Consider the following 23,621-nt stretch of genomic DNA (forward strand, 5'->3'; position numbering starts at 1 on the left):
TCGTTGCTATGGCATCTGCCATTGAAGATTTTGAAACTCAGGTATGTCCAACCAAATTCCATCTGTCTACACTAGCCTGTGTCAATGCATTGGATATTTAATTTTTAATTGTATAGTTTTAATAATAGAGAACGTAATCATTGCACCTTGTTTTACAGCCATGCAAGAGATCATGCAAAGATGCCCATGCTCCTCCTGTCAAGATGATCACAAACTACTTTTCCCCTGTGCCCAAGCCCATGGAGAAACCATTCTCTCCACCCAGGTCCAACAACATCATGGATTACTTCAGCCGGAAGACCACACCAGTTAGAGAGAAATGTAGTACCCCAGAGCAGACTAAGGAGAACCGCCTGGGGCCCCAGCCCTCTGAATCACCAGCCAGCCTAGACAGCCCTGTGAGGCTGCCAGCCAATCCCCGTCAGAAAAAGGGCAGGAAGCCCAGCAAAGTTGCCCGGCAGTTACAGGAGACTGATGCTGATGCAGGTTCCACTGAGACGGAGGAGTGTGTGGTCTTAGAGGGGCCAGGAGATGGTGAGGGGTCAGAGGGCAATGTAGTCAGAAGCAGCTGTGGCTTCCTGGGTAGTGACACAGCTGCCCTGCTGGCCCAGTTCAGTTCTGATGCTGGCATGGCTGGAGACACCTGTGGTAAGAATGACCCTGGCGCGGCATGTCCTGAGAAGGCTCAAAAAGACAATCATCCCAAGGTGTACTCTAAAAAAAGGGCTCCTCTGAAGAAAAAGGAAAGTTGCGACGGTTCTCCTAAAATTCCTAGAAAAGACAAGGTGACTGTCAGTAAGGCTAAAGCCAAGCAGCAGGAGGATAAGGAAAAAGAGGAGTATGTGCCAGAGATCCAGGAGGCTGAGCTCTCTTTGTGTGATGCAAGCTTAGAGGTGAATGTGGGAGAGGCGTCTCAGTTGAACGGGAGCACCGTCACCATCTCCTTTGAGGACTTCCTGCAGACTCAGGGCCAGGGAGAGGAGAAAGTGGGAGAGAAAAGCCGAGTCGACCCGGAGCCAGAAGACATGTTGGATGTACCCAAAGCCAAAGAGCTTTGTCCCCTGCAGATATCTCCTCGAACCCTCACCATCCAAGCTGAGGTACACACCATTTCCCCCGGCCACGAGCCAGTCCTGGTTGCAGAGAAAAAGATTGCCTCCATCTTCTCCAGGGAAAAAGAGGGGAGCCTAGCACCTGTAGTGGTGAAGACTGCTTCCTTTCCTCATCCCCAGTCTAGACTGGAGCTGCTGCCTGCCCCCAAAAGGAGGTCCAACGTGGTCCTGCAGGAGGAGGACCTGGAGCTCAGTATCGTTGAGTCTGAATCATCCGCTCCCAAGTGCAGCCAGACTGAGCGGAAGCAGTTCATGAGTGCTTTCAAGCAGCCAGCCAAGCCCGGCAAGGGCCCTGGGAAGCAGCCTGTGGACAAGGCCTTGGGGGAGGCTGTGGAGGAGGAGAACCACTCTGCTGCTCCAACAGAGGAGCAGACAGGTAAAAATGCAGCTAAGAAGAAACCACAGAGACGAGGGAGGAAGAAGGCCTTGGAGCAGGAGTCAGTTCCCTCACCCGCGGCACAAGAAGACCATGTTCCCATGGAGACTGACGCTGTGGAGACTGATTCTAAACCCAAAGGGGAGTCCAACACTGAGGCTAAACCTGAAGCAGAGCCCACCACCTCCACACCAACAACAGTCAGGAGGTCCACCAGAGAAGCCCCTTGCAGGCATCTGCAGATACCTGTTGTTGATCCAGTAACCCCAGTGAGGAAAACAAAAAAAGAAAGGGTGAAAGATGTTGCAGCAGTCACCGTGGACTGCCCTGTCCAGATGTCCACCCCGAAGTCAGACAAGTCCAGACACAGGGTGTTCAGAGCACAGATGGTCTGTCCACCAGACAAGACAGGAAGTCCCATCAGGTGAGGGATGGCCAAGATGTCTTTAAGCATAGTTTTTAATTGTCTCGCTTGTGCATCCTGTTGGTCAGTAACAGAGAGGCAATAGGTTTGGACATAGATTGACTCGTCCACAATGGAGGCATGTCCCTAGTCTGGACACTGTTTTAAAGGCAGGACGATACATTACTACAGTCAGACAGTAGTGCCTTAGCTTCATGCTGACTTTGTAATATCTACTTTGCATTGTGTATATGTTTGAAAATAAAAAAATTGGGGCATTTAATTTGTTTTTGCTGTTTTGACTACCTTTGCATAAACTATTATCATTTTATTCTTACCTTGAACCTTCAGGATGAAATTTACCAGAGTCGTCTTCCTAAGCTCTGCATCAAAGTCTGAGGGTGGAAGTGATTTTGAAATCCTAAGTCCCCTAGCTACTAAGGTAATTATAGCCTCTGTTTTTATCAGTTGGAATATGAAACCGATGTTTTGAATTAGCAGCTATAATTCAGCACACACTTTCCTTTCACTTGTAGTTTTTCTTCTTAAACTCATTTGAATCCTCTTGATCAGGAATCCAATGCATCGAAAAAGAGAGAAAAGGCAAAGAAGTTGGTGGAGAAAGCCCGGGAGATACAGCAGAGTAAAAAGGCCTCAGCGGATAAGGAGGGTCAGAGGTCTTTCCGACGTTCCACCAGGAGACCGGGCAAGAAGAGCTACAATGAAGATGAGGTACACTACAGTCCTAATGACATTTCAGTTAAAGATTGTAGGTTTTTCCTTACTTGGGAGAAGATGTTCTACTCTCGCTCAGTATGTAGTTGTACTGTACAATTCATGCTCCATTGATAACAATTGTCATATTAGAGATGATGCATGTACTTTTCAATCCACCTGACTATCTTGTTTCCTGTCCATTTCTCCAACTGTGAGACGAAGTACAAGTACAGAAAGGCTTTGTTTCATAGATAACCCGCTAAACCTTTATTTTTGCGAACCACTGTTTGTGCAGGACTCAGTGGTTTGTGTGGAGGATAGCCAGGATGGCTCTGCTCCGACTGCCAAGGAGAAGGGAACAGCTCGGAAACGCAGTCTAAATGATGTATTGGGGAAAAAAGCACCTGCCAGCAAGGAGGCCAATAATCCAGCAGGTACTTTATCACTGTTGACTGAAGTCGTAACATGATTATAGAAAACATCTATCATTTGCTCACCCTGAAGTGTTCTGGCTACAGGATGTACATAGGCTGTAGTTATTTTTTAGAAAGGGAATTTTTGACATTGCACAATTTATTTTCAAAGCCTGGAGGAGAAGGTGAAGTGTATTATTTGTGGAGCGTGACAAGGTGAAAGCCTGGAGGAGAAGGTGAAGTGTATTATTTGTGTAGCGTGACAAGGTGAAAGCCTGGAGGAGAAGGTGAAGTGTATTATTTGTGTAGCGTGACAAGGTGAAAGCCTGGAGGAGATGGTGAAGTGTATTATTTGTGTCGCGTGACAAGGTGAAAGCCTGGAGGAGAAGGTGAAGTGTATTATTTGTGTAGCGTGACAAGGTGAAAGCCTGGAGGAGATGGTGAAGTGTATTATTTGTGTAGCGTGACAAGGTGAAAGCCTGGAGGAGATGGTGAAGTGTATTATTTGTGTAGCGTCACAAGGTGAAAGCCTGGAGGAGAAGGTGAAGTGTATTATTTGTGTAGCGTGACAAGGTGAAAGCCTGGAGGAGATGGTGAAGTGTATTATTGTGTAGCGTCACAAGGTGAAAGCCTGGAGGAGATGGTGAAGTGTATTATTTGTGTAGCGTCACAAGGTGAAAGCCTGGAGGAGATGGTGAAGTGTATTATTTGTGTAGCGTGACAAGGTGAAAGCCTGGAGGAGAAGGTGAAGTGTATTATTTGTGTAGCGTGACAAGGTGAAAGCCTGGAGGAGAAGGTGAAGTGTATTATTTGTGTAGCGTGACAAGGTGAAAGCCTGGAGGAGATGGTGAAGTGTATTATTTGTGTAGCGTGACAAGGTGAAAGCCTGGAGGAGAAGGTGAAGTGTATTATTTGTGTCGCGTGACAAGGTGAAAGCCTGGAGGAGAAGGTGAAGTGTATTATTTGTGTAGCGTGACAAGGTGAAAGCCTGGAGGAGAAGGTGAAGTGTATTATTTGTGTAGCGTGACAAGGTGAAAGCCTGGAGGAGAAGGTGAAGTGTATTATTTGTGTAGCGTGACAAGGTGAAAGCCTGGAGGAGAAGGTGAAGTGTATTATTTGTGTAGCGTGACAAGGTGAAAGCCTGGAGGAGATGGTGAAGTGTATTATTTGTGTAGCGTCACAAGGTGAAAGCCTGGAGGAGATGGTGAAGTGTATTATTTGTGTAGCGTGACAAGGTGAAAGCCTGGAGGAGAAGGTGAAGTGTATTATTTGTGTAGCGTCACAAGGTGAAAGCCTGGAGGAGAAGGTGAAGTGTATTATTTGTGTAGCGTCACAAGGTGAAAGCCTGGAGGAGAAGGTGAAGTGTATTATTTGTGTAGCGTGACAAGGTGAAAGCCTGGAGGAGAAGGTGAAGTGTATTATTTGTGGAGCGTGACAAGGTGAAAGCCTGGAGGAGAAGGTGAAGTGTATTATTTGTGTAGCGTCACAAGGTGAAAGCCTGGAGGAGATGGTGAAGTGTATTATTTGTGTAGCGTCACAAGGTGAAAGCCTGGAGGAGAAGGTGAAGTGTATTATTTGTGTAGCGTGACAAGGTGAAAGCCTGGAGGAGAAGGTGAAGTGTATTATTTGTGGAGCGTGACAAGGTGAAAGCCTGGAGGAGAAGGTGAAGTGTATTATTTGTGTAGCGTGACAAGGTGAAAGCCTGGAGGAGATGGTGAAGTGTATTATTTGTGTAGCGTGACAAGGTGAAAGCCTGGAGGAGATGGTGAAGTGTATTATTTGTGTAGCGTCACAAGGTGAAAGCCTGGAGGAGATGGTGAAGTGTATTATTTGTGTAGCGTGACAAGGTGAAAGCCTGGAGGAGAAGGTGAAGTGTATTATTTGTGTAGCGTGACAAGGTGAAAGCCTGGAGGAGAAGGTGAAGTGTATTATTTGTGTAGCGTGACAAGGTGAAAGCCTGGAGGAGATGGTGAAGTGTATTATTTGTGTAGCGTCACAAGGTGAAAGCCTGGAGGAGATGGTGAAGTGTATTATTTGTGTAGCGTGACAAGGTGAAAGCCTGGAGGAGATGGTGAAGTGTATTATTTGTGTAGCGTGACAAGGTGAAAGCCTGGAGGAGATGGTGAAGTGTATTATTTGTGTAGCGTCACAAGGTGAAAGCCTGGAGGAGATGGTGAAGTGTATTATTTGTGTAGCGTGACAAGGTGAAAGCCTGGAGGAGATGGTGAAGTGTATTATTTGTGTAGCGTCACAAGGTGAAAGCCTGGAGGAGATGGTGAAGTGTATTATTTGTGTAGCGTGACAAGGTGAAAGCCGTACTTTGTTATGATTGTTAATTAAGCATTTCATTGTTTGAAGCATTACATTTGTTAAATGTCATTTGTATTTTTTGCACACATACTTGATGATATCTTGTGTTATACGGGCTGAGTACCAATTGCTGTATGACTATGATTGTATTTATTTTTGGTATATGTATGTATAGAATGACACTAACATTAATGTTTTGTGTATATTTTTTTACCTTCCAAAGTGGCTCCCATGTTCCTTGGGAAAAAAGCACAGAGGACATCAGTCATATCCATATTTGATGATCGCAGGTAAGCTTATTACAGACTTGCAGCTTATTACCAATAACACTGTTTGGTCTATATTCAACATTTTTGCAGACCTCAACAAGACCTTTGACCTTACACCCCTAATGTGGCTCTTACCCCTTCTAGCCGTGATGCTTCAGAGAACTCTCAGGATGATGAACAGTTCCGAGCCCGCAGAGAGTTCCTGAAGAGTGGCCTCCCAGAGTCCTTCAAGAAGCAGATAGCCAAAACCATTGCCACCAACGAGGCCTACGCAGTCTCCTGCTCCTCCTTCCAGCCTGTAGTGCACGTGCTGCAGACGTCACAGGGTGTGTGTTTTCTCCTTGCTAGCTCTGTCCCTTCCATCCAAGTGTTCTTATTAGTTGTATAAAGCAGAAGGGGTGCCTACCACAATTTTTTGAATGGACAATTTTACTAACGTAAATCTTTATTTTTTTATTTTAATATAACGTAAATTTGATTAAATAATTAGTGTGCCATATATTGGGATTTGAACTGGAAACCTTAGCCTTTTCAGCGTGCTTCCTGCTCAAGTGTTCCCTCTGTGTTCTCCATCTAATTACGTTTTTCTTGGCCCTTGGACAGAGTGTCCTCTCTGGAGTCTTCCATGGCCTGTTTCTCCTCGCTTACACTTCCTGAAGGAGCTTCGATGTCTACCATCAAACCAGCTTCCATCCCTCGATAGTTCCACTTGCTGTAAGACTGAGCCAGCATCCAGAGCGCACACTGAAAGGGTATGTTGTAATATTATTTTACACATTTCATATTTCACTGGTAATATCCCATATAATATTTACTGGTGTAGTTTTGTTTGTTAATCAACTTTAGATAACTGAATAATTTGTTCTGAACAGAGGTCTGGCTGGCGAGAAGATTTCTCTGAGCCCATTCGTAAGCTCCTAATGGAGGAGATCAGTGCATCCAACCCTCCTTTCCCCGTCCAGCGGTTTCTCACACGCTTCCTGAAGAGGCGGGCGGACCACCTCCAGGAATGCACAGCTTCAGAGGCAGACCCCAGTACCAAACTCGCCAGCAGTGCCCCAGCATCGACAGAGCCTGTGGGGGGAAAGAGGAAGAGAGTGGGTGAGGGGGCAGTGGGAAATGTGGCCAAGAAGCAGATGTCCAGGAGTTCGGAGAAGAAGATCATTGTGATCGACGGGGACACCATCTCCCCCGAACCTGAGCCACCCAGGAGGGGAAGGCGAGGGAGGAGGCGCAAGCAACAGGAGAACGAGGAGATGAAAACACCACTCCCCTCCCAAAAGGACCCTGTGGTACTCCTGGAGGACTCGCCACTGGCTAGCAACTCTGTCAAAGATGGTAAGAGGGCAAATAAGAAATGACTTCTCTGTAAAAAACCTCTTACCTTGCAGTATCTGTGGTAGCTGAAACATGGCCTTTCAGTTAGATGCTTAAATGTGCTTCCTTTTCATAACATTACAAAATACATTTTTGAATAGTCTTTAGTAACTGCTTTTTGTATTCCACCAGACTCCGTAAAAGAGGATGTGTTGTGGACAGAGAAGTACCAACCACAGCACTCCAATGACGTCATAGGCAACACTGCCTCAGTGAGGAGGCTGCACAGGTAAGGGATTGTGGTGTATCTACTTATTGACTCAACTGAATAGCTCAGTAGCTAGTTGTACTAGGCACCCTGCTGGCTCTACACAGGTATTACAGATATACAGTACATGGACACCTTCTCGTCAAACATCTTGTTCTAAAATTATGGGCATTAATATGGAGTTGGTCCCACTTTTGCTGCAATACAGCCTCCACTCTTCTGGGAAGGCTTTCCACTAGATGTTGGAACATTGCTGCGGGGACTTGCTTTCCATTCAGCCACGAGCATTAGTGAGGTTGGGCACTAATTTTAGGCCTAGATTGCAGTCGGCATTCCAATCCTCCCAAAGGTGTTTGATGTTGTTGAAGTCAGGGTTCTGTGCAGGCCACTCAAGTTCTTCCACACCGATCTCAACAAAACATTTCTGTGTGGAACGCGATTTGTGCACGGGCATGCTGAAACAGGAAAAGGCTTTCCCCAAACTGTTGCCACAAAGTTAGAAGCACAGAATTGTCTTGAATGTCATTGTATGCTGTAGCGTTAAGATTTCCCTTCACTGGAACTAAGGGGCCTAGCCCAAACCATGAAAAACAGCCCCAAACCATTTATTCCTCCTCCACCATACTTGACAGTTTGCACTATGCATTCGGGCAGGTAGCGTTGGCATTGCGCATGATGGTCTTGGGCTTGTGTGCGGCTGCTTGTCCATGGAAACCCATTTTCATGAAGCCCCTGACGAACAGTTCTTGTGCTGACGTTGCTTCCAGAGGCAGTTTGGAACTCGGTGTGTTGCAACCGAGGACAGACGATTTTTACGCTCATCAGCGGTCCTGTTCTGTGAGCTTGTGTGACCTACCACTTTGCGGCTGAGCCGTTGTTGCCCCTAGACGTTTCCACTTTACAATAACAGCACTTAGAGTTGACCGGCGTAGCTCTAGCAGGGCAGAAATTTGACGATCTGATTTGTTGGAAAGGTGGCATCCTATGATGCTGCCATGTTGAAAGTCACTGAGCTCTCCCATAAGGCCATTCTACATTTCTTTTAAATTTTACCTTTATTTAACCAGGCAAGTCAGTTAACACATTCTTATTTTCAATGACGGCCTGGGAACAGTGGGTTAACTGCCTGTTCAGGGGCAGAACGACAGATTTGTACCTTGTCAGCTCGGGGGTTTGAACTCACAACCTTCCGGTTACTAGTCCAACGCTCTAACCACTAGGCTACCCTGCCGCCCCAAGGCGATTGCATGGCTGTGTGCTAGATTTTTATACACCTGTCAGCAACGGTGTGGCTGAAATAGCCAAATCCACGCCCTTTTTTTTAATGGTGTCCACATACTTATTGTATGTAAAAGGTATGAATCAATGGCTTTATGAGCTTTATTGAAAGCCATTGTGTGTTTCATGCCATTCATTCAATGAATCTGTCATGTAATTTTGCATAAACCAATCCGTTTGCAGTTGGCTGAGGGAATGGAAGCTCAGAGCTGACAGGGAAGAGAGGAAGAAACAGAAGGAAAAGAAACAGGAGGAAAAGAAGCAGGATGACGACAGCAATGGTAAGAGACCGTCACCTTGGAAACAATGGCTGAGCCCTCTATTCTAAGATTTTGCTCTTGTATTTTCAGATAGCACTATGACTGTTTGAGCACGAACACATTTTTCCCTCCTTTGAAATAGTTACATCATCCTATATAAAAGTAACTTTTTTTCAAAGTTACCACAGAGTAAACTTAAAGCAGCCTGCTGTTCCCCTCTTGGCTACACAGACTCATGGGACACTGAAGATGGGGACTCTCAGGAGGGGGAAGACTTTATGTGTAACACCCTGCTGATCACTGGTCCCACGGGGGTCGGCAAGACCGCTGCCGTTTACGCCTGCGCCCAGGAACTCGGCTTTAAGGTCTGTTCATTCTTTACTCCACTTGCCTAACACAGCAGTCACCAACCTTTTATGCTTTGTGACCCACTGGTCGAGCACAAGCCAATTTTTAAAATCATGTTTCTGCATACAAATGTCAATGCACTCACTTTACACTCTGAATCAATCAATCAATCAATCAAATATATTTATAAAGCCCTTTTTACATCAGCAGATGACACAAAGTGCTTGTACAGAAACCCAGCTTAAAACCCCAAACGGCAAGTAATGCAGATGTAGAAGCACGGTGGCTAGGAAAAACTCTCTAGAAGGCACGGAACCTAGGCAGAACAGTTGGACCCGGAGCAGCAGCAGCAGCAGCACAACCAGGTGGACTGGGGACAGCCAGGAGTCATCAGGCCAGGTAGTCCTGAGGCATGATCCTAGGGCTCAGGTCCTCTGGGAGGGAGAGATAGAAAGAGAGAATTTGAGGAATCATACTTAAATCCACACAGGACACCAGATAAGACAGGAGAATACACCAGATATAAGACTGGCCCTAGCCCCCCAGCACATAGACTATTGCAGCATAGATACTGGAGGCTGAGTCAGGGGTGGGGGGGGACACTGTGGCCCTGTCCGACAATACGGACAGGACCAACCAGGCAGGATATAACCCCACCCACTTTGCCAGAGCACAGCCCCCACCCCACTAGAGGGATATCAACAGACCACCAACTTACTACCCTGAGACAAGGCTGAGTATAGCCCCCGAAGATCTCCTCCACCACATGAGCCCGAGGAGGCGCAAACTGGAAAACAGGACGATCACATCAGTGACTCAACCCACTCAAGTGACGCACCCCTCCTAGGGATGGAATGGAAGAGCACTAGAAAGCCACTGACTCAGCCCCCGTAATATGATCAGAGGCAGAGAATCCCAGTGTAGAGAGGGGAGCTGGCCAGGCAGAGACAGCAATGTCGATCCGGTGCCTTGCTCTTCACCTTCGCACCCCTGGGCCAGACTACACTCAATCCTAGGACTCCCTGAAGAGATGAGTCTTCAATAAAGACCTAAAGGTTGAAACCGAGTCTGCGTCTCTCACATGGATAGGCAGACTATTCCATAAAAATGGAGCTCTATAGGAGAAAGCCCTACCTCCAGCTCTTTGCTTCGAAATTCTAGGGACAATAAGGAGGCCTGCGTCTTGTGACTATAGCGTACGTTTAGGTATGCACGGCAGGACCAAATCTGAGAGCGAGGTATGAGCAAGCCCATGTAATGCTTTGTAGGTTAGCAGTAAAACCTTGAAATCAGCCCTGGCCTTAACAGGAATCCTGTGTAGAGAGGCTAGCACTGGAGGAGTATGATAAAATGTGGGGTTCTAGTCAAGATTCTAGCACCTGTGTTTAGTTTATTTAGTGTTTTATCCGGGTAGCTGGCGAGTATTGCATTACAGTAGTCTAATCTAGAAGTGACAAATACATGGATTAGCTTTTCTGCATTTTTTTGGACAAAAGATGAAAAAATATTTTCTTGAAATAGTATTGATATGTTCGTCAAAAGAGATCAGGGTCCCCAGTAACGCTGAGGTTCTTCAGTTTTATTTGAGACAACTGTACAACCATTAAGATGAATTGTCAGATCCAACAGCAGATCTTTGTTTCTTGGGACCGAGAACTAGCGTCTCTGTTTTGTCAGAGTTTGAAAGTAAAACATTTGCCTCCACCCACTTCCTTATGACTGAAACACAGGCTTCCAGGGTAGGCAATTCTGGGGCTTCACCATGTTTTATCGAAATGGTCTTAAAACAGAACCTTGACGAACTCTGAAACCAGACTGATACATTTTGTATTCATTATTTATCTTTAGGAAGGCAGTGAGTTGCTGTGCAACAGCTTTTTCAAAAATGTTTGAGAAGAATGGGAGATTCGATATAGACCAATTTTGTTTTTTTACATTTTCTGGGTCAAGGTTTGGCTTTTTCAAGAGGCTTTATTACTGCCACTTTTAGTGAGTTTGGTACACATCCGGTGGATAGAGAGCCATTTATTATGTTCAACATAGGAGGGTCAAGCACTGGAAGTAGCTCTTTACTTCTGCACCAACGAGGGCATCTTGACTGGTTGCATCACTGCCTGGTATGGCAACTGCTCAGCCTCCGACTGCAAGGCACTACAGATGGTAGTGCGTACGGCCCAGTACATCACTGGTGCCAAGCTTCCTGCCATCCAGGACCTCTATACCAGGCGATGTCAGAGGAAGGCCCTAAAAATGGTCAGACTCCAGCCACCCTAGTCTTAGACTGTTCTCTCTGCTACCACACGGTAAGCGGTATTGGAGCGCCAAGTATAAGTTCAAGAGGCTTCTACCCCCAAGCCATAAGATTCCTGAAAATCTAATCAAATGGCTGCCCTCCCCCTCTTTTACACCGCTGCTATTCTCTGTTATTATCTATGCATAGTCACTTTAATAACTCTGCCTACATGTACATATTACCCCCGGTGCCCCCGCACATTGACTCTGTCCGTTACCCCCTGTATATAGTCTCGCTATTGTTATTTTACTGCTGATCTTTAATTACTTGTTACTTTTATTTCTTATTTGTATTTTTTAAACTGCATTGTTGGTTAGGGGCTTGTCAGTAAGCATTTCACCTGTTGTATTTGGCGCTTTGATTTATGTAGTTTAGTTGGAATAGGGTCCAGTATGCAGCTTGAGTGTTTAGAGGCCATGACTATTTTCATGAATGTGTCAGGAGACACAGGATTAAACAACTTGAGTGTTGCCATTTGATCCTAGGTCCTGGCAATTCTGTGCAGACTCAGGACAATTAAAGTCACCCAAAATTAGAATATTATCTGCCATGACTACAAGGTCAGATAGGAATTCAGGGAACTCAGTGAGGAACACTGTATAAAAAGTGATTGAGTAGCAACACCTCTGCCTTTGCGGGATGTCGGGGGATATGGTCACTAGTGTAACCAGGAGGAGAGGCCTCAATTAACACAGTAAATTCATCAGGCTTTGCGACATGTTTCAGTCAGGCCAATCACATCAAGATTATGATCAGTGATTAGTTCATTGACTATGACTGCCTTGGGAAGTGAGGGCTCTAATATTAAGTATCCCTATTTTGAGATATTACAATCTCTTTCAATAATGACAGGAATGGAGGTCTTTTTTCCAGTTTTCTAAGGCGAACACCACCATGTTTAGTTTCGCTCAACCTTGATCGAGGCACAGACACGGTCTCAATGGGGATAGCTGAGCTGACTACACTGACTGCTAGTGGCAGACTCCACAAAGCTGGTTAACAGCCTGCTGCCTGACCTGCACCCTATCTCATTGGGGAGCTAGAGGAGTTAGAGCCCTGTGTATGTTGATAGATAGATGAGAGCACCCCTCCAGCTAGGATGGAGTCACTCCTCAGCAGGCCAGGCTTGGCCCTGTTTGTGGGTGAGTCCCAGAAAGAGGGCCAATTACAAATTCTATCTTTTTGGGAGGGGCAGAAAACCGTTTTAAACTAGCAATTGAGTTGTGAGACTCTGCTGTAGAGCTCATCCCTCCCCCTAACTGGGAGGGGGCCAGAGACCATTATTATATGCCGACACATTTTTCTAGATAATTTACACGCTCCAAATAAATGCACTAACTCTTTTGACTCATCACATGCTCTGCTGCTACTGTTTATCGATCTTGTTGCCTTGTCACTTTGCCCCTATGTACATAAACTAAATTTCCTCTCACTGTCTGCTGCATTTTATTTTCAGCAAACTTAACATGTGTAAATATTTGTATGGACATAACAAGATTCAACAACTGAGACATAAACTGAACAAGTTCCACAGACATGTGACTAACAAAAATTGAATATGTGTCCCTGAACAAAGGGGGTTCAAAATCAAAAGTAACAGTCGGTATCTGGTGTGGCCACCAGCTGCATTAAATACTGCAGTGCATCTCCTCCTCATGGACTGCACCACATTTGCCAGTTCTTGCTGTGAGATGTTACCCCACTCTTCCCCCAAGGCACCTGCAAGTTCCCAGACATTTCTGGGGGGAATGGCCCTAGACCTCACCCTTCGATCCAACAGGTCCCAGGCGTGCTCAATGGGATTGAGATCGAACTCTTCGCTGGCCATGGCAGAACACTGACGTTCTTGTCTTGCAGGAAATCACGCACAGAACGAGCAGTATGGCTGGTGGCATTGTCATGCTGGAGGGTCATGTCAGAATGAGCCTGCAGGAAAGGTACCACATAAGGGAGGAGGATGTCTTCCCTGTAACGCACAGCGTTGAGATTGCCTGCAATGACAACAAGCTCAGTCCGATGATGCTGTGACACACCTCCCAGACCCTCCACCTCCAGAGTACAGGGTTTGATAAACGCAAATCCGACCATCACCCCTGGTGAAACAAAACCGCGACTCGCCAGTGAAGAGCACTTTTTGCCAGTCCTGTCTGGTCCAGCGACGGTGGGTTTGTGCCCATAGGTGACGTTGTTGCCGATGATGTCTGGTGAGGACCTGCCTTACAACAGGCCGACAAGCCCTCAGTCCAGCCTCTCTCAGCCTATGTGGACAGTCTGCGCACTGATTGTGTGTTCCTGGTGTAACTTGGGCAGTTGTTACCATCCTGTACCTGTCCCCCGGGTGTGATGTTCGGATGTATTGATCCTGTGCAGGTGTGTTACACGTGGTCTGCCACTGCGAGGATGATCAGCTGTCCGTCCTGTCTCCCTGTATCGCCGTCTTAGGCGTCTCACAGTATGGACATTGCAATGTATGCCCTGGCCACATCTGCTATCCTCATGCCTACTTGCAGCATGCCTAAGGAACGTTCACGCAGATGAGCAGGGACCCTGTACCTTGTTCCCTCTAAGCCCGCACGAAGCTCCAAGTGGTTTCTTGCATCAAACAACAGTTTCAGTCACCTTATCTGAAGGACAAGTGGATAAACAGGTTAATGTCAAGCCCTGCATGTTTTTTTCAAAGTCTCATAGAATGTAGGCCTACATTGAACACCACACATTTGCTGTTACTGTAGCCTGAATGACAGAACAGCTATTTCCATGTTAAATGTTATGGGATGCATTTTTTTGATGGTGGGCCACTGGTAACCTTCATTTAACTAGGAAAAGGAAAGAGTGGCTCCTACTGGTCTTCTGACACCACTTCCAGCAGCATCTGGTTTCCCATCCAGGGACCGACCAGGACCACCCTGCTTAGCTTTAGAGGCAAGCCAGTAGAGGGATGCAGGGTGGGATTCTGCCAGGTGCCATCAAATCTTTTAACATCTGTCTTAACTGTCTGTGTAATATATTATCTATGTATGCTACTTTGAAGGCAGGAAGTCTAATCTGTCATCCTTCTCCAGGTGTTTGAGGTGAATGCGTCGTCCCAGCGGAGCGGCCGTCAGATCCTGTCCCAGCTGAGGGAGGCCACCCAGTCCCACCAGGTGGATATCCAGGGGGTCAACACCCATAAGCCGTGCTACTTCAGTAGCTCCACCGCCAGGCATGGATCCTCACCACGTAAGTTTAGAAGAAGTTTGCCTCTTCTTGCAGCCCAGTGTTTCTTTGAACAAAATAGATAGAAGTAGATAGTTTGACACTGATAAAAACCTATAAGAGATAAACGGGTAACAAACCTGAGCACCATCTCCCATTGGCTTAAATCTATGTTATCTTCAGGTTACATGCCAGTTTCATTTTACACTTACATGTTAGTCATTTAGCGAACGCTCTTATCCAGAGCGACTTGCAGGAGCAATTTGAGTTAAATACCTTGCTCAAGGACTCATAGACAGGTTGTTCACCTAGACGGCTTGGGATTCAAACCAGCGATCTTTCGGTTACTGGCCCAACCGTCTTAACCACTATGCTACCTGCCGCAAGTTTCTTGAGTTATGTGAAAAGTAGGATTTCTAAAGATCCAGGTTGACAGGTGAAGATTCTGCTGTCCATCTCCCAGGGAAAGTGTACTCTCCTCGAAGGGTGGTGTCCTCCCCCAGGAAGTCCCCCCGTGGAGCCACGAGGGGAGGCCTGGCCCCCACCTCCCTGGCCAACTTCTTCAAAATGGGCCGACCTGGTCCCACCAACAAGGAACCTGCCAGTGCCAGCCAAGACCAGAAGCAACCAACCGGTTAGAATGAATTCCTTGTCCTTCTTCCTCCCTAGCTTGAGGTTTCTGTCAATCAGGTGTTAAACCGTCTACGTCCTAAATTAAACACAGCAGGGAAGCTTTATTCCCTTCAGTTACTATTTTGGATAAACCCTAGTCTAGTCTGCATACACACGTCAGAACGAAATATCAGTGTAATTCTCTTCCAGCTGTTCCCAAGAAGACCAGTAAAGCCAAGGAGAGTTCCAGTAAGACTGAAGAGCCTCAGAACAGACCAGCAGCAGCAGCCATCACCAAGGACTCCTCCAGTGAAGAGCAGAGCAAGAAGACAGCCACGTCACTCATTCTCTTTGAGGAGGTGGATGTCGTCTTTGATGACGACTCTGGGTTCCTGGCTGCCATCAAAACGTTCATGACCACCACCAAGAGACCGGTGATCCTCACCACCAGTGGTGAGTGGGGGAGCAATCCACATTTCATGGTTGGAAGACTAAGTTGTGGTCCATGGTTGTAGGTTTGTGCACTGTGTCAAATGAATAGCACAGACCAGAAGGTGACATGCACTGTGAGTTGAACCTGTTTCTCTCTTCTAGATCCCACCTTCAGTACCATGTTTGATGGCAACTTTGAGGAGATCCATTTCAAAACCCCCTCAGTGGTAAGAGAACCACTGGTTTTGCTGGGTGTTTTGTTGTCATGTACTCAACAGAGTAACGTTGGAGGTATATTTTAAGCATACTTTCTAGTTGCACAGGAAGAATGTTCATTTTATAATAGGGAACTTGTATTGTCACTTGTTTATGTTAGTGTGTAACTCCTTCATACAGGTGCATGAGTGTGTGTGGTTGTAACACCTCTCTTTCTCCTATACAGGTGAAGGTGGGGAGCTACCTGCAGCTGCTGTGCCTGGCTGAGAACATGCGTACGGATGCCCGCGACGTCTCCTCTCTGCTCCACCTGAACGGTTGTGACATCCGCCAGAGCCTTCTGCACCTGCAGTTCTGGAGCCGTTCCACAGGGGGGCGGAAGCTATCCCGTCCCCTCCCAGACTCAGCCCCCACAGGTGAGGACAGAGTAATGTTCACTAAATAACTGTATAAACAACGTTGCCAATTAATACTGATGGTGATACATTTTGTTTTTATGTTGCATATTCAGTGACACAACTCCAGCCAAAGACAGAGGAAACTGCAGGTGGCTCTGTGGTGAGTGAGGGGGTGACCCCAGCAGGACCTCTGCCCCCATGTCACACAGGCTGCACAGAGAGCATGCTGGGGCTGCTGAACATGGAGCCAGAGAGGGAAATGCAGGATCTGTTCAAGGTTGGTTGTCAAAAGTCCATCTCTTTCCTCCTTATTGTCTTAAGAGGACACTCAAGATCATTTTTGACCGGTCTCTTGTGGTATGATCTCACATAATTACAATCCATATGTCAAACCACCTTCTCAGTCACTTTATTATCTGGAAGTTAGTGTGGAAGTATTGAAGGGTAACCACAATCTATTGTCTCCTCAGAGCCAGTCCACAGTGGAGCCAGGTTGCTGGGAGCTGCTGACCACCAGCAAGAGGAGAGGAATGGACCTGCTCTACTCCAACATGGAGGCCCTGCTTCCCCTACCCACCACACACCTCACTGTCACAACCCACAGGCGGCCACAGGAAGTGAGCAACCGGACACAGGAAGAGTCCAGCGCTGATCCACAGGAAGTAGCCACTAGTATGAACAGTATAAAGCCAGAGGTTGATCCACTGCCCCACCCCAGGCTCCAGCAGGTGGCAGAGGGGTCAGAGACAGACGGGAGCCCGGTGAAGGTGTCCTCTAGAATGAAGAAGAAGAAGAAGCAGCTGGGTACCCGAGAGGACCTGGACCCCTTTCACTCAGACTCTGATTCCGACGACGCCTTCCTCTCCCTCCACACTAAACCACCTCCCAACCCCCCTCAGACACAGACGGAAGGGGAGGACAGTCAGGACGATTCTACCAGCAACAAGGTTGAACTAGAATCTGTGAAGGCCAGAGAGGAAGAGGTAAAGGAGAAGGCCCCTCCCCCTGTGAGGATGAGGGTGCTGCTCACCCCGGAGCAGAGGATGAAGAGTGAGCCTGTGTCCCACTGCCTGGGCTCCCTGGCAGAGTTCCTCGACCACATGTCCCTCCTGGACTCCTCCCTTTGCCACCACACCTCACCTGTAGGTGGTGCCAGAAACACACACAGGACGTTCGGCCTGAGAGCCGAGACTAAAGACGGGATGAATGACGAGCCAGGGGAGGAGTGCCATGGAGGGAGCTGGGTAGAGGGGGAGAGAGCGGGGGAGATCCAGGCTGCTGTGGAGGCTCTGAGCTTCCAGAGGTGCAGGGCTGGGGTGGAGGAGGCGTGGGGTAAAGCTCAGGGTCTAGAGGGGGAACTGGGGAAGGAGGCTGTGAACGAGCTCACACTCCCTGTGGCCCCGCACAGACAGGGCTTCAGACTCACCCAGGACAGCCCCTGTGAACCAAAGTGAGTCGTCTTGTCTGTTTGTCCTTCACTGTATGGCTTATAGTGATCAGTTGACAGGGTATTGCTTACTGAATTTATAATTTATATGTAAAATATTGTATTCATGTATTAATTCATTATTTGATCAGTGAGTATCATTTTAGTATTCAACATCTCAAAGAAAAGTTTAATTTGGTAGATATTAGATAATAAATTGAACACATTTATGTATTACGCCCCTTTTAGATCAGAAGTCGTCACAAAGTGCATTTTAAGGAATCTAACCTATCCTGTTTGCTGCTGTTGTTCCTCCAGAGTTCTCCAGAAGAGGAGGGAGGTGATGGACATTCTACCCAGCCGAGTGGCAGGGACGCTGGGTAACAGACCGGCTGCAGCCCTGGACTTCCTTCCCTTCCTACGGACCATCTGCCGATCAGAGACGCTCAAGGAGCAGTTCAAGGTTAAACGCAGGTGAGAGGTCAGGGGTTATAGGTGCAGAGGTCAGGGGTAAGGTTAAATGGAGGTGAGAGGTTAAAGGTTATGGAAATCAGGATCAGAGTTAAACAGGGTTTTAGGGGGACAACCAGCTTTGAACCACCCCAATCTGTCTCATTCTGTATAGATTGATATCAAAAGACTAAGCTGCTCTCCATTCAGTACAGATTGATATCTAGAGACCAAGCTGCTCTCCATTCAGTACAGATTGATATCTAGAGACCAAGCTGCTCTCCATTCAGTACAGATTGATATCTAGAGACCAAGCTGCTCTCCATTCAGTATAGATTGATATCTAGAGACCAAGCTGCTCTCCATTCAGTATAGATTGATATCTAGAGACCAAGCTGCTCTCCATTCAGTATAGATTGATATCTAGAGACCAAGCTGCTCTCCATTCAGTATAGATTGATATCTAGAGACCAAGCTGCTCTCCATTCAGTATAGATTGATAATTACATACTTTTTAGTTTTTGTCTGTATACTGTGTACAAGACAGCCTAACCAATACTATTAAATCCTTGATATTTATACAATGCCTTTGGGAAGGTATTCAGTCCCCTTGACTTTTCCCACATTTTGTTAGGTTACAGCCTTATTCTAAAATGTATGAAAAAATATTTTCCCCTCATCAATCTACACACAATACCCCATAATGATCAAGCAATTATTTTATTTTTTTTACAAATGTATACAAATAAATACACCTTTACATAAGTATTCAGACCCTTTACTCAGTACCTTGTTCAATAACCTTATGGCAGCGATTACAGCCTCAAGTCTTCTTGGGTATGACACTACATGCTTGGCACACCTATGTTTGGGGAGTTTCTCCCATTCTTCTCTGCAGATCCTCTCAAGCTTTATCAGGTTGGATGGGGAGTGTTCCTGCACAGCTATTTTCAGGTCTCTCCAGAGATGTTCGATCGGGTTCAAGTCTGGGCTCTGGCTGGGCCACTCAAGGACATTCAGAGACTTGTCCTGAAGCCACTCTTGCATTGTCTTTGCTTTGTGCTTAGGGTTGTTGTCATGTTGAAAGGTGAACCTTCGCCACAGTCTGAGGTCATGAGCGCTCTGGAGCAGGTTTTCATCAAGGATTTCTCAGTTTTTTGCTCCGTTCATCTTTGCCTTGATCCTGACTAGTCTCCCAGTCCCTGCCGGTGAAAAACATCTCCACAGCATGATGCTGCTGCCACCATGCTTCACCGTAGGGATGGTGCCAGGTTTCCTCCAGACCTGACACTTGGCATTCAGGCCAAAGAGTTCAATCTTGGTTTCATCAGACCAGAGAATCTTGTCTCATGGTCTGAGAGTCTATTAGGAGCTTTTGGCAAACTCATAGCAGGCCGTCATGTGCCTTTTTACTGAGGAGTGGCTTCAGTCTGGCCACTCTACCATAACGGCCTAATTGGTGGACTGCTGCAGAGGTTGGCTAGTGGTTAGAGTGTGGGGCCAGTAACCGAAAGGTTTAATCAATTTTAGAATAAGGCTGTAACGTAACAAAATGTTGAAAAAGTCGAGGGGTTGGCACTATTAAATTACACCCCCTTTTGCCCTCAGAACAGCCTCAATTCATTGTGTCAAGTTGGATGTCCATTGGATGGTGGACCATTCTTAATACACACTGGAAACTGTTGAGTGTGAAAAACCCAGCAGAGTTGCAGTTCTTGACACAAACCTGGCACCTACTACCATACCCCGTTCAAAGGCACTTACATTTGTCTTGCCCATTCACCCTCTGAATGGCATGTTACACAATCCCTCAGGGGTTAAAAATACTATTTTAACCTGTCTCCCCCCCATGAATTTACACTGATTTGAAGTGGATTTAACAGGTGACATAAATAAGGGATCATAGCTTTCGCCTGGATTCACCTAATCTGTCATGGAAAGAGCAGGTGTTCCTAATGTTTTGTACACTGTTTGTTATTATTCAGGCATAATGTAAGGGTGTATCATTTTGATAGGGCTGGACATGGAATTTGAGTTAAGCCTTCAAACAGTTATGTCATGCTCTCACTCTGTTAATATAATGGAATAGGGAAGCTGTCAGTTTTAATTCAAATCAAATGGGTCCTTACATTTGTCCTATTTCACACATGTACAAGCACATGTGTGAATTGGATATTTGTTTTTTGCTTATCACACCCCTGAGGGTGGGGTTGGAGCCAGGGATCAGCCATTATTGACGGTGATGCATGTTTCCATCCTCACTTCTGTTTCATACTCTAGGCTGTGGGTCTGAGGTATGTTTCAGAATGACAGTAGTTATTTTAATCTAGTTGTTAGTTAATTCCATAGAAACCCACAGGTCAGTGAGGTCACTTATCTTCATGCTCACTCAAAGAATTGGAAGCTTTCCCATTAGATCTACATTCCTGAGAACAACTCCAGCTGCTGTCGCACACTTCAAAATCATTTATCCAGATACCTTGACAAAATACTGTAATCATTTAGTTTGAGATGGATGATAGATGGACAGATGTAGTCTCAACAAGAAAGGTTGTGTGCTTTGGGTTTGCTATTGTACCCGGTGGCACCACTTACGTGTAGTTTAAGCTGAGGGCGGAAATGGGTAGAAGGATATCTGTTTGGGGCTCCCGAGTGGCGCAGCGGTCTAAGGCACTGCATCTCAGTGGAAGAGGTGTCACTCCAATCCCTGGATCAAACCCAGGCCGTATCACATCTGGCCGTGATTGGGAGTCCCATAGGGCGGCACACAATTGGCCCAGCATCGTCCCGGGTAGGGTTTGGTTGGGGGAGGCCCAGCATCGTCCGGGGTAGGGTTTGGTTGGGGGAGGCCCAGCATCGTCCGGGGTAGGGTTTTGTTGGGGTAGGCCCAGCATCGTCCGGGGTAGGGTTTGGTTGGGGTAGGCCCAGCATCGTCCGGGGTAGGGTTTGGTTGGGGTAGGCCCAGCATCGTCCGGGGTAGGGTTTGGTTGGGGTAGGCCGTCATTGTAAATAAGAATTTCTTCTTAACGGACTAGTCTAGTTAATTTTAGTCTATGGATAGGATGTGGTGGGGATGTGGTGGGTTAGTGCATTTCTAATCACCCCCAGAATGGCTTTCTCTGTAGCTCGTGTCGATAAAAGTCTGTGGTGTGAGGTTGCGTATAGGATAAATATACAGTTGAAGTCGGAGGTTTACATACACTTAGGTTGGAGTCAATAAAACTTGTTTTTAAACCACTCCACAAATTTCTTGTTAACAAACTATAGTTTTGGCCAGTCGGTTAGGACATCCACTTTGTGCATGACAAGTAATTTTTCCATGAATTGTTTACAGACAGATTATTTCACTTATAATTCACTGTATCACAATTCCAGTGGGTCAGAAGTTTACATACATTCAGTTGACTGTGCCTTTAAACAGCTTGGAAAATTCCAGGAATTCCAGCTTCTGATAGGCTAATTTATGTCATTTGACTCAATTTGAGGTTTTCCTGTGGATGTATTTCAAGGCCTACCTTCAAACTCAGTACCTCTTTGCTTGACATCATGGGAAAATCAAAAGAAATCAGCCAAGACCCCAGAAAACAAATTGGAGACCTCCAAGTCTGGTTCATCCTTGGGAGCAATTTCCAAACGCCTGGAGGTACCACGTTCATCTGTACAAACAATAGTACGCAAGTATAAACACCATGGGTCCACGCAGCCATCATACCGCTCAGGAAGGAGACGTGTTCTGTCTCCTAGAGATGAACGTACTTTGCTGCAAAAAGTGCAAATCAATCCCAGAACAACAGCAAAGTACCTTGTGAAGATGCTGGAGGAAACAGGTACAAAAGTATCCACAGTAAAACGAGTCCTATATCAACATAACCTTCAAGGCCGCTCAGCAACTGCACATGGGGACAAAGATGGTACTTTTTGGAGAAATGTCCTCTGGTCTGATGAAACAAAAATAGAACTCTTTGACCATAATGACCATTTAAGTTTGGAGGAAAAAGGGGGAGGCTTGCAAGCCGAAGAACACCATCCCAACCGTGAAGCGTTGTGGGGGTGCTTTGATGCAGGAGGGACTGGTGTACTTCACAAAATAGATGGCATCACGAGGAGGGAAAATTATGTGGATATATTGAAGCAACAGCTCAAGACATCAGTCAGGAAGTTAAAGCTTGGTTGCAAATGGGTCTTCCAAATGAACAATGACTCCAAGCATACTTCCGAAATTGTGGCAAAATGGCTTAAGGACAACAAAGTCAAGGTATTGGAGTGGCCATCACAAAGCCCTGACCTCAATCCCATAAAAAATGTGTGGGCAGAACTGAAAACGTGTGTGCGAGCAAGGAGGCCTTACAGACCTGACTCAGTTACACCAGCTCTGTCAGGAAGAATGGGCCAAAATTCACCCAACTTATTGTGGGAAGCTTGTGGAAGGCTACCTGAAACATTTGACCCAAGTTAAACAATTTAAAGGCAATGCTACCAAATACTAATTGAGTATGTAAACTTCTGACCCAATGGGAATGTAATGAAAGAAATAAAAGCTGAAATAGAATGATTTATTTTCACATTTCATATTCTTAAAATAATGTGGTGATCCTAACTGACCTACGACAGGGAATTTTTACTAGGATTAAATGTCAGGAATTGTGAAAACTGAGCTTAAATGTATTTGGCTAAAGTGTATGTAAACGTCTGACTTCAACTGTATACGAATTTACATCACTTTTTAGTAATTTAGCAGATGCTCTTATCCAGATGGACTTACAGTTGGTAATGTATTCTAGTAACCCTGTGTGCTGCACTAAAGGCCATTTAGGAACATGCTACAGTATGCCTGTCACTTATCTAAACAATTTGACTAAAGTTTGAAAATGTCTTTCTCCCGCCACATTAGGTTCCTCCACTACCTGGATGCCATTCACCTGGGCCTTCCCAAGAACACACTGCAATACCTAGCAGAGGACTTCCCTTGAACTAGAGAGAAGTGCACTGGTGTTTCTCAAATAGGGGGTTTAAGGACATTCAGGTCGCCCATTTTGAGGCTTGATGACAGTATGAAAGCAATCATTAGCTGGGTTAATGTGATCCTAACTTGAGTCATATTCATTAGGTACCGAATGGAAGAAATCTGACACAAGGAGGGAGGGACTGACTACCTAAGCTTGTCGAAATAGAAGGCTAGTTTTTTTTCTTATCCCATTGCAAAACGTTTTGCTACGGTGTGCCCTAATGAATACGACCCCTCAATTGCTACTAAAAGTCAATGACCAGAAATCTGCGGATCAATTCCCTCTTGGGACCTGGAGTGAGGTTCATCATGGATCCCTTTAAAGAGTGCTGAAACACTATTCACCTCTTCAATATGCATTTGTACTGTAATATAAAAATGGGAGTGTGTAAATGTATATCAGTACATTTTATAGTTGTGGCTTTTACGAAGATGTGCCTGTTTTTGTATTCTGCTGTGCATTTGGCAAAGTGTTTCATGAACTAATAAATTCAAATTATATGCTGAGAGATCATTTGTAAGA

General features: G+C 46.0%; 1 protein-coding gene across 1 annotated transcript; it reads left to right on the forward strand.

Moving 5' to 3' along the window:
* The first annotated feature begins 203 nt into the window (after positions 1-203).
* On the forward strand, positions 204-23,063 carry atad5a (ATPase family AAA domain containing 5a). Its single transcript, XM_031834980.1, has 18 exons — positions 204-1,877; positions 2,465-2,623; positions 2,904-3,042; positions 5,555-5,621; positions 5,745-5,926; positions 6,492-6,938; positions 7,110-7,206; positions 8,647-8,744; positions 8,955-9,088; positions 14,427-14,583; positions 15,023-15,193; positions 15,382-15,624; positions 15,766-15,830; positions 16,046-16,235; positions 16,331-16,494; positions 16,688-17,667; positions 17,962-18,117; positions 22,985-23,063. The coding sequence occupies exons 1-18, from the start codon at positions 204-206 to the stop codon at positions 23,061-23,063; spliced, it is 5,202 nt and encodes a 1,733-aa protein (XP_031690840.1).
* Positions 23,064-23,621: the final 558 nt, after the last annotated feature.

This window comes from Oncorhynchus kisutch, linkage group LG10 (genome assembly GCF_002021735.2).
Source record: "Oncorhynchus kisutch isolate 150728-3 linkage group LG10, Okis_V2, whole genome shotgun sequence".
Taxonomy (NCBI): Eukaryota; Metazoa; Chordata; class Actinopteri; order Salmoniformes; family Salmonidae; genus Oncorhynchus; species Oncorhynchus kisutch.